The sequence below is a fragment of the Melanostigma gelatinosum genome (assembly GCF_949748355.1).
Source record: "Melanostigma gelatinosum genome assembly, chromosome: 8".
NCBI classification, from domain to species: Eukaryota; Metazoa; Chordata; class Actinopteri; order Perciformes; family Zoarcidae; genus Melanostigma; species Melanostigma gelatinosum.
The window spans coordinates 22119980-22131808 of record NC_136641.1 but is presented as its reverse complement, the minus strand read 5'-3'; the positions used below and the strand labels follow the sequence as shown (position 1 = coordinate 22131808).

Below are 11829 nucleotides of genomic sequence, written 5' to 3'. Positions count from 1 at the left end.
GTTACAGCAGACAGGCGGTCTCGCGACTTTGTTCCCCCCCCGCTCTTACTCTGGATTAAGGCAGAAAACTTTTGAAACTGGAGGATCATATCTGCTGCAAACTTTTGCATCCTTGCTGAAAGGATCATTATATATATATATATAGTGTGCATGATGCGAATCCAGAAACTGTTGGAGGCTACTGCAGCGGCTCGTGCACATCAATAACCCGAGCAGAGGTAAGAGGTCGAATATGTAAAGTATGTTATTAAATGTTAAAGGTTCTTGAATGTAGGGAGTTGCTGCTTTTTCTCAGTTTTACATAATTGTAAATTAAATTATTTATAAGTTTCTCTAGTCTTTGGACTTGTATAGGACATTTATTTTATTAACTTTATTGTATATTTTTCATGTTTGAAAATAATCTGCAGATTAATTTATTGTATCCATTATGTTTCACTTCATTTCATCTTTGTCCTGCATTAGTTATTGCTGTAATTTGACATAAAAGTGCAGGTCACAGTTTTTCTTTGACTTGTGAAAAACAACTCGTTTTGGAGGGGGGTTTAACTTTGAATGCAGACATGTTTACAGTTGAAGGGATCATCTGAGTCAGAAATGAGTGCAAGGACCCGTCTGTTCCCAGAGTCCAGCCCCTGATCATTTCTTTGATTTGCCTTGGTGAAGCTCAGTGATGCACGAGTCACAGTTGAGCAAATCGATGTCAGGATCTTATGAACATCATGTCAGGATATATCAGATGCATTTAATATTTACTTTTTGATCACACACTTTAGGGGAAACTATTGTCTTATTGATTTAGTGTGCATACTGAAAAAAACTCAACTTAAAAAAATAGAAAAATACTGAACATAAAATGTTTTTTGCTGGAAAGAAGGAAAACAAACTTGAGTTAGCTGGAAAACAGATTTTGAGCTGTATTTCACTGGTATTTGGAAGTGCTGTGTGTCATAATAAGCCTGTAATGCTCAAAAGTCGTATATTTTTACTGAACAAGATGCATTTGCTGAAAACAAGTCCCTATATCTCACTGAAATGTTACTTAAGTGATCGTGTCTAGGTGTTAAGAGATATTTTGACATGGAATTAGACAAATATACTTGATTTGGCATTTTTTTGCCGCGCGTGAACCTCTTTGTCTGTGCAGGCGATATGAAGCTGAACATATTGGCTGGACCATTACACTGGGGCCTCCTGCTTCTTTGTATAGCAGGCTTGTGCAGCCAGCTCGTGTCCATTGGCAACCAAAGCTCCCGAGGACAGACAGGTGAGACCCAACCAGACCAGTCACACTCCCCTGAGGGACTCATTATGAATCATGGTCACCAGTATGGTCGCCTGGTAGAGAGTTCAGCTCAAGCAACAAGAACCTCAGACCCAATGCGTCTCATTAGAAACAACAATCAGGATGGAGGACGTCGTTGTTTCATGTTTACTCAGAGACTGCACAACAGATAATCCACAGCAATGAGCACTGAGATGTTGTAGAGTAGAAACATGAAGTGACATCAAATGGAAAAAAACTCTAAATTGTACAGCATTTAAGTAAACGCACTGCCACGACCTACAACATTACACCTAAGATTTGTCCTGATTTAGTTTACCGGTAATTACATGTTTAATTAGTTTGCTTTAATTGTAGTCCAATTTGAAAGCCTTCTTTAATCATGAATTGACCTTCCACTCCTGCAGGTGTAGCCAGTCATGCAGCCACACAGACACCTCAGTGCACATTTGCAATATGCATACATGGCTTTTCTCACTTTACCTTTTTATTTCCGCTTTGTTGCGCCCATTCTGTTGGAAGTTCAGGTTAAGTGTATCATCACAAACCATCAGCGGTGTAATAATCACCACAAGCAACATGCACTTCCTTTTGTTTTTTATTTTTCAGTGAAATGATGCAGAAGCAGTTGTGGGACAGATATTTCTGCTCGTGCTGTTTATTCAGCTCAATTCTCTTGGATTGCTGCTCATATGTTTTGACATTGGAATGTGCTTTTCCTTTACTGGGGCATGCGTGTTGATGCTTTTGTTCCACTTGGTGGTGCTGTAGCTTTAGAAACATTTATTTTGTCTTTGCTTATTTGGTCATCTCAATGAGTGTAACTACAATACTACTGTCCTTATCAATTTTACATTAAAAAAACAAGAAATCATTACAATCTGAGTATAATTCTGAAATCTGTAGAGGCGGAAGTCACTCAAGGGGCCCCTTACACTGTAAAAATGGTCATCTTTTCCTCTAAATTCTCATCCACAGGGTCATTGCAGGGGAGGACAGGGACTTGTGAAGTGGTTGCTGCTCATCGTTGCTGCAATAAGAAGAAGATTGAGGAACGCTCTCAAACAGTCAAGTGCTCCTGCTTCCCAGGACAGGTGGCGGGGACGACGGGGGCGTTGCCCTCTTGTGTTGAAGGTATTAGTGGGACCCTCTTCGACCTCTTCTCTCTTGACCAGAAATATTCTGACATGACTGGAATGTATTATTTGTAAAAGTAGATTCAGGTTTGTCAGTTTCACCACAATCCACTTATACCTAGGCTGGCAAGGACCAGAGAGTGGGACATCTGATCAAAATGTTTTTCCAAACAAGTCTTTTTTTGAAGTCCTTCCATCTAAAAAGTGACCTTCGGCTCTGGTATGTTTTTCTCCAGCATCCATAGTTCGTCAGAAGTGGTGGTGTAAAATGGCGCCGTGTCTGGAGGGGGAAGAGTGCCGAGTTCTCCCTGACCTCACTGGTTGGTCGTGCTTCTCTGGGAACAAAGTGAAGACCACAAAGGTAAAGCCTGCATTGGTCTGAGTCACAGTTACACCAATACTGTACACAATCCATGACACAAAATGGCCTGAGTTAAAGGCATGGTATTTATAGACGCTTAAATGCAGTCATTCAGTGAATCTTCTTCTTCTTTTATTGCATTACTCATCTGCTAAACAGGGGCCGACCGAGTTGTGAATACTCAACATAAAACATCATATTTGTAATCTCTCCTTTGATGCTGAATGATTCCACAATCAAGCATAATCACTGCTCCCATTGGCCACATGGATACTCTTTCTCTCCGCCAGGCACAGTCGGCTCACAAAACCCAGTTCAATGTAATCTGGTGAATGATGGGGCCAAGAGGACAAACATGAAATAAGCTGTGAACTAATACCGAACAGTAAAACCCATGTAATTAAATCTGACGGCCAACGGAAAACCCACTGCATTTAGAAATGCACTTTCTTATAAGTTGCCTTTTTGTTGAACTGTTTCATGTATGTACGATTCCTGGGGGAAACATTTTACAGTGAAACAGAGGCAAGTTGTGTTGGGTTTAGGGGGATCTATTGGCAGGAATGGAATATAATATTCAAGATTATGTCTTTATTAGTGTATCATTGGCTGGCTCTAGTGCCTTTGGCGTTTCCACGTTACCTGAAGGCCACCGTAGTTCTCCGACACGCTTGGAAAGGGAGGAGTGAGCAGAGGAGTGAGCAGAGGGGTGAGCAGAGGGGGTGAGCAGAGGGGTGAGCAGAGGAGTGAGCAGAGGGGTGAGCAGAGGGGGTGAGCAGAGGGGGTGAGCAGAGGGGTGAGCAGAGGAGTGAGCAGAGGGGTGAGCAGAGGGGGTGAGCAGAGGGGTGAGCAGAGGGGTGAGCAGAGGGGGTGAGCAGAGGGGTGAGCAGAGGGGTGAGCAGTTGATTGCAATATTCTGCAATCTTTTATTTAAAAGTCCGACACAGTGGATTTTTAAATAAAACTGCAAGAATATACGCATTCAAATATACTTTAAGTACCAAGAATGAAAGTACTTATTATGCAGAATGGCCCATTTCAGAATTAGCATATTTTGGGACTATAATTATTGATGCTTGTACATTATGTTAATGTTGTAGCTGGTAAAGGGGAAGCTAATTACTTTATATACTGAGTACAAATGTGTTATATCTCTGCCTTATTTTGCGTGAAATATATTGAAATAATCAATGAACAAAACCGGAGTTGTGAAATGTTGCACTTTCATATATTGTTGTTTTAGGTGGCGCGGTAGCGCGACAGAAGCTCCATTTAATCAGCACAAGCCTGTCCCGGTCTGCTGCCGTCACCTCAACTAACTCTGGACTCTGAGGACACTGAAAGCCCATCAGATAGAGCAAAGAACAATATAGATTTCATTAGATATCTCCTTGCTGTGCTTTAAACTGCAGGAACTCATTATTTTTATTTCCATTTTGCTGGAACACAATTTTAGTTGGGGTTAATCCCACGGAGTGGACAATCTATTAGCAGCTGACTTAAGATAAAATGACGCATCGGCCTTTCCCCGTCCAAACAGGCAGCTACTGCAAAGTCTGTATCTTTGTTTCAGCGCTTGATATGCTGCGCACATTGTGATGCACTCAATCAAAGTTTGGATGGGTCTGCTGGCAGACACTTAAAAAGAGATTTTGTGGATTTTCAGGAGGCAGAATGTGAATTCAGTCAGTTCATGACTGTCTCCGCCGATCAAAGCAGAAGACCACAAATACTGAGAAATGTATGATTATGTAGCATTTGTAAACAATGCTGTCCCGCAGACTTACTCTGAGCTTTGTAAAGAGGTCAGATCTCTTTGGACTACTCCTTACCACGAAGAGGCACTCTCCCAAACACGCACACGCACACACACACACACACACACACACACACACACACACACACACACACACACACACACACACACACACACACACACACACACACACACACACATCTCTTTTCAACTCCACTGGTTGGACAGGCCACCACCTGCAAGGCTGTGATGGCACGCACACAAGCATGAGGCTCTGATGCAAAACAAGGACTGTTTGAAATGCTAATCATGGGGAGAAAGGGGGAGAGAGGAGAAGAGGAGCTTCTTCACTGCTGCGAGTATTTACATCATGCTTTTGTTTGTCTCTCTGTGGAGGAAACTCTGCTCATAGTAATGATAGGAAATATTGGCGATGCTCTGCCTTGAAGCAAATTGTAACCACTAACAGAACAGAATGTTGACTGTTATTACCATTTCAGTTGTTCTAATTACATGAATAATATTCCCCCTGGTCCCACCCCGATTGCCTCTCTTTTATCTCTTGAGTTCAGTCGCACACTTTGCATTTTACCTTTGCGATGAAGAGCCATTTTATAATCACACTAACGCAGTGACTGCACATCATCCTGTCGGAGGCATCAGACTTGTATGAATGCCTCATGCTGTGCTGGTTGAAATCAGCTGAATTCCAAGCAGTTTGTTCAACATTCACTCAACGCAATTATACATTATGGTTGTCTTGGGATCCTTCACTGAGCTGTCATGCAGTTCAAGTCACTTTATGCATGGCTTTGCTTTGTACGCATTCAAGTTATGATTGTCATTTAATGTTAGCAGTGTTGTGAATGTCAACAAAATCATGTCATTTTAAGATCCATATAACGATATTGAATGTGTTGGATATTTTAGAAAACCCTTTCTCTAAATCAATCCACTAAGATGGAGCTGTATGCCTCTGGTGAAGCTGATCACATAACAAACTGTGATTCTGTTCATGGGCTTTGTAATGTGTCATTGTGTATCTGTTTTTATGAACTCATCAGAAGCTTGTGATGCAGCTGACAACAGTATTATAAACACGATGTGACAAGATCAGTCAGGTGACATATATGAAGATGGTGGTTCCATTTTACAAAAGACCTCGGTGCATTCAATTTGAGTGCTGACTTTAAAATGGGTGGATGCAGGAATAGAGACTCTAATGTAATGCAGTCCACCCCAACCACGCCACAAACCACTGCATGTGGCATCGGAATTACCTTAGAAGTGAATGGGCATCTCTCTGGCACAATACAAGCTTGATTAGGGCGCAGCTGTTGCACGTGAAGGAGTGCTACAATGACCTGCGTTGAAACCATTAACACAGTATTATTTCAGAACATACAGCTTTCAATTTTAACTGTGGAAATATTTTTTTCAAGCAAACATGCAAAAAAACATCATCTGGTTCCAGCATCTAAATTGTGATGAACTGCTTTTTTTTTTTATTCTTATGTGGTTTTTCGAGCGTTGGTCAGACAAAATATGCAATCTGAAGCCATCACACTGGGATTCAGGAAATCATGATAGGCATTTTTAAAATTATTTTCGGACAATATTTAGATAGAACGTTTAATCCAGGACCCTGCAGATAATAATCGTTTGTTGTTTTTCATAATTTGTGAGATTTGATCTGGTTCAGTTTTGGCAACTGAAGCGTCTCTTGAATGCAGACCGAGTCTTGTTAATGACGTCTCCACCAACTCTGGGACTAAACCAACAAATACAAACAAGTATTAGTGTAGTCGTCATGCAAATGGATCGAGATTGGTATATTGATGAAGATGCTTTGCGGTGTCTGATTTAGCTTCTCAAGCTTGAAAATGAAGTTTACACACAGGAGTTAGGTTTAATATAATACTGCAAGTTCAACTCAAGAGTGGGTTTGGCTTCTAGAAGTCCAACAGTAGTCTTATCCGCTATTCCTGCTCATTGAACCATTCATATTGTACAAAAATACAGAGCTCATTGAAGAGGTCCCAAGACTGTTCTTAAAATCTGAGTAGATCTGGACAAGAAAGCGAATGAAAGAAAAGGAACTCGTGGAGCTACATTTTCTCTCCGACGATACAGAAGCTGCAGAGACGATGCATCCACTGGGAATTGAACTGAATAGGCTGATGTGTGACTTACATATACCGTCCTTACACTCACTTCTGTTTTTCACAAACATATTGAGATTTCAATATTTGCTGCACACAGTATAAATAATGCACTTGTATATTGTTTGTAACCTTTACGGCCATATTTGTTCAAATAAGAGATTTCGTTTTTCTAATTTTCAACAACAACTAACTTTCTGGGATAAAAGTTTGAAATAAGGCAAAAGTCCTTCGCGCCCCAGTGGGATTTATGTCAACGATAACAGCAAGAATCCTCAAATTTGTGCCTATATTTCTAAAATACCGTGCAGCACTCACAACTTTGTTTTCAAAGGAGCTGGTGTGACATTCATTGGGTGACTTAGATGGTTCATACACACTCCTTAGCAAAGTTTAAGAAATCTTTCAACACTGCTTGATTATCTTTTATCTTTAAAATAACCATAAAGCCAGTCAAAAGAGCTTTATCTCTGTTAGTCTGGAGTAATTGAGCAGAAACCCTCTGAGCACCTGTCACAATACATGGCTTTAAAACAAAAATCACATCCTGAATTCAAAATGAAGGCAGCCAAAATAAGGTAATTAAGGTCGGAGTTATGGAATTCTCACTCTTAGCTTGAACATGTTGCACACAAGAAACATTCTTGACAGATGACGCAATAACAGATGAACTGAAGACGAAATAAGTTCACAATTTTCTCCATTCCATCCACAAAATGAAACAGAAAAGTTGTTGTTTTCAAAGGCCGGAACAATTCTTTAGCTTTGAGTCTCGTACTTCAAACCCCTCACAAATAACACATTTCTGGCAGCTTATTTGATATCAGTTTGCAGGTGATATGTGGTAGAGAACCTTCCCTCTCTTGTGAGTGTCTATTGGGGACAGTAGTTCATATTCACTAATAGAAAATAAACTGTCCTGGGGCACATGAAAAACATAATGAAAACGCTGTTCTATTCCCCTTTCACAACTTTCTCCTCATATGGAGTTGACACTTGTACTAAAAATGTAAACACCAATCTCCTTGTCTCTCTCTTTCTTTGTGTATTACTGTGTGTGTGTGTGTGTGTGTGTGTGTGTGTGTGTGAACTAAATGAGCCTTCTTTTACTGCAGGCAACTATATAGGCGACTCAGAGCAACAGACTGAAAGTAGTTTGGTCATGGCTGAGAGGTTTCATCTCTTTTATTTTGTCATTATGCATACATACTATCTAGAAAATATGTTACAGTGTGTTGCTTAATTAAAACAGAGAGCTGAACAATTTAACAAACACACATTAATTGGATGATATTAATGTTAACAGCTGCGTGTGATGTATTCATATGCATGCATGCCTCATGGCTGCATGTTACACTAATGACACAGACTGTTTGGTACAATGAGGCGAGGGCAAAACTGCTCTGAGAATCAGATGTGTTACTTTGATGTATATTGTTTAAATATTCAGTGTATTTCTGAAACAGGGTGAAAAAGGTGTAATGGATCACAGTGCAATTACTTTCCTCACCCAAGTGATAATGAGGTTAATTGCTATGAAGCTGCAGCAGACCATTTGTGGTTTTACTGTGTTATGTGCAGGACCATTTCTTTTTCTTCTTGGAGACTCGTCAGTGTCGAGCTTCAGAGGTGCCGGAAGGCAGAATTTCTAACCATTGGCCGGAATCAGGCTATATGTTTCTGCCTGTTTCCTGTCTTAATGCTAGGCTAACCCTCCACTGACTACTTCAAAGTGACATTAATCCTCTAATCCAGCCAAAGAGCCAATGGCCACGTGTGTTTCCTAAAATGTCAAACTGTTCATTTACAGATTAAAACAAGGAAGTGACAATAAAATGATCATGCTATTTTTTTTTTAGATGGTTGAATCTTTTCAGGCTCCTCTGGGGCCACACCCAACATGCACCATGCTGAAGTACTCACCCTGTGTCCTCCAGGTGATTCTATCTTCAGTGAGTTGTGTCAGGACCTTTTGCTGTTTGTGACCGTTGAGCCCTGATGAGACTGCAGAGCCTCATTCAGCCCAAAATGTTGAATAACTTTTTCGGAGCGCAGTCCCGAGGCTGAGTGGACCGGTTATATTGGGACGGAAAGGTATAGAGGACTGCTTATATTACGCTTTGAGGATGATCGAGAAGAGAAGTGGAACCCCGGAGCACATTGTGGAGGACTTTGCGGTAACGAGACTCTCATCATAATGCGCTGTTCAGACGGGTGAGTACAATAACACACTCAGTTATTTGTTCTCACTGTATAGGTGAGAGCGTGGCCTAAGCTCTGTGTGTGCGTGTGTGTGTGTGTGGTTCGGACATAAAGGCTCTTGTTGCTGATGTTGTTCCTCTCGACATTTATTGCGATACATTTTGCAGCCTAAATGTGTTCTAGGATTCAATAGTGGTATCATATTGTCTTAAAACATCTAGAAGGCCTACTCTTTCCACATCCTTTCAATAGAGTGCTGTATTTCTCTCTCTTTTTAATCATATTCCCAGTTGTGTATTTCTGCAGTATAACCAGGTTTTGTGGTGACCTTCTTCTGCATTGTATCTTAAAAGTGAACCATGGATTTGTAAAAACATTTCTAAATGTCCTCACGAAAAAGAAACCATCACCGTGCAACATCTAAATGGCAGATTTACAATACCTGCTCTTCTGTATCGGACCGTGTCAGATGTCAGATGTTGGATGTCTTTTGTTGCATGCATCCCAGGTCAACTCAAGTCAACAGAGAGAGAGATCTGGGGTTTCTTTGTTGGTGTAAATTTCCTCTGAACTTTCAACTCTCGTATGACGTGGACTCGCAGAACGCAGTTTAGCGGCGCGGGCCTCTGCGGTAGCCGAATTTCCTTAACTATTTCTTAAAGTGTCTCGTATGGGTAATTGTGATTTAATGTCAGTCTCCATTAAAGTCACGTAGAAGGCTGAGGCCATGAGTGGTGAGAGAGAAAATAACCTACAGCAAGACACCACAGTCAGAGAGAAGGATTGGACACGAGTCGGTCGCTGCTCATTTCACGTCCTTCGCCTCAGAAGATGACGCTCACTATATGTCATTGTCTGAAACAAACACATTAATAATCTCACACAGACAGTTTCTTGGTGATGAGCACAATAGTGTCCCTATCTGTGTTTTAAGGATAGACATCGTAGGTGGAACCAAACTAGTCTGATTGAAGTTAGTTTTAATTAGCAGTGCAATTTCAACTCATTTCCAGCCTTCCAATTCACCAATAATAAGAGCACAGAAACCCACTTACTCAGCCTGGGGGCACTTCCATGCCATGGTTAGTCTGTTCATCTTTTCTACAAAGCTGAACCATTGTACCAAACCTATTTTTGCATACCTGTAGTTATTGTGTACTTTATGCTGTGTTGTTCACAATGGCTTGACAAAATGCAGGGGAAGCTCATCTTTAATTCAAGGCAGTCTTTCCCACACAGCGATAAATCCTCTTCCCACTCATGAGAGGAAGAAGAAAAAACCTCCAAGTATTAATTTCTCTATTCGGCAATTATTTAGCCTACCTATGTCGTCTTCAATTTCAGCCAAGGATTCAATTTAATGTTTCCGTTCGGCGTTTTAGCTGATGCTCTTATACCCAGAGCAACACTGAGTTGCTCGAACGGATCTCTTCCACAATGCCAGCGTTCCACCCCACAACATATGGCTGACACACACTTGTCACATCCATTTCCAAACAATCACTTCAGGCTCACAGCAGGTCACACCTATTCAAGTTATCCCACCAGGGAACTTAACATTTTGCTGTGTTTCTTGTCCCCACGGGGCAATGTGATTCTATTATGAAACCATTTTTAGCCCTCTGATTTAATTTTCTCTCTCACATTTGTCGGCAGGATTATCTGTAAAAAAAACGTCCGTGCAAAGACACAACATGTCAGCTGAGTGCCTCAGCATCGGTCTGACATAACTTGATATAAGTCGGTGCAACAGACACTGTGCCGGTGTCATTGTAAATCTGTCTATGTTTGCTATGTATGATCAAGTTGTTATTCCTTTGTGGGGACCTAACGGCATGAAAGGCCTGGTGCTCTCTGCATGAATCATTTAGATGAAAGCCCGAGGAGGGGGGGGAGGGGAAGGAGCATGAGGCACCTGGTGTCAACTTTAATTAGAATCCAGTTTGGTCGGCATTACCTTGACTTTAAAATCTGACAATCCTGCAGGGGCGGCGGAGACAGTTCTCGGTTACAGCATGTGATTAGACTGGGTAATCGTGGCGATTGCTTGATAACCACTGCAAAGAGGAGCTAATGGCTTTCATCTTGTTAAGTGTTTTGTGTACATTTGTGTATATGTTCCCCTTTGCAGTTTTTTTGTATGTGTATCCAGTGCAGATCTAGTATTCGTAAAAGCCATACAGTTCATTTTATACACAACACTGCTTATAAAAAGGCATCTTGAGCATTGATCCTCTCTCAAGCAGATAATTACCGGTGTGTGTGTGGCGATCTTTTTTTCTCCAGAGGAGTTATTTCACACTTTACACCTTATCATTATATCCTGTTGCTTTAAGTTGCACCTTGATATTCATAGAAACAGAGCAGCAACTTCCAAGTGCAGAGAATGGAGCATGACTCGACTGCCTGAGTGTTTTGAATGAAATGTGTCTTCTGAACAAACCCACGGGAGCCTCAACTCCCAGGACGTCCCCGGTGCATCATAAAAAGAAGTCAGGGCACATCACCATCACTTGTGTCTTATTTCTCACTGTTCTGCAGCTTGATGTGAGACATCAGAGCCTAAAGCGGCAGGCCAGAGAACCACACTGAAGACTGACGGAAAATGAGATGCAAATATTCTGCCCATTTAGCAATCCCATGTTGGACAGGAAACATTATGTCAAAGGCTTGTTTGAATTGCAAAAGCATTTTCTTTTGTTCACGCAGCCATTTATTTAGCAATTTAGTGCAATGGATGATGGACAGCGTGCCGTAATTATCATCTCTGTGAGTGAGATAGTGTGCACCTTTTGTGTCTCACCACAGCTGATTTCACATTCTGCTGCAGCAAACTGCTTCATATTTTGAGTGCCCAGTTATGGCTCAAGAACCGATACGGGCCGCTTGTGATAACACAGCTGAGTGCATTTCAGACCCAATGAAAC

The 11829-nt window shown here is 41.3% G+C and overlaps 1 protein-coding gene across 1 annotated transcript; it reads left to right on the top strand.

Moving 5' to 3' along the window:
- Positions 1 to 1152: 1152 nt before the first annotated feature.
- On the top strand, positions 1153 to 11494 carry LOC306781173 (chemokine-like protein TAFA-4; the record flags this gene model as incomplete). The annotated part of the gene is made up of 4 exons (XM_079273917.1): positions 1153 to 1267; positions 2264 to 2419; positions 2658 to 2782; positions 11444 to 11494. 4 exons carry the CDS (start codon positions 1153 to 1155, stop codon positions 11492 to 11494), a joined length of 447 nt encoding a protein of 148 aa, XP_079130043.1.
- Positions 11495 to 11829: the final 335 nt, after the last annotated feature.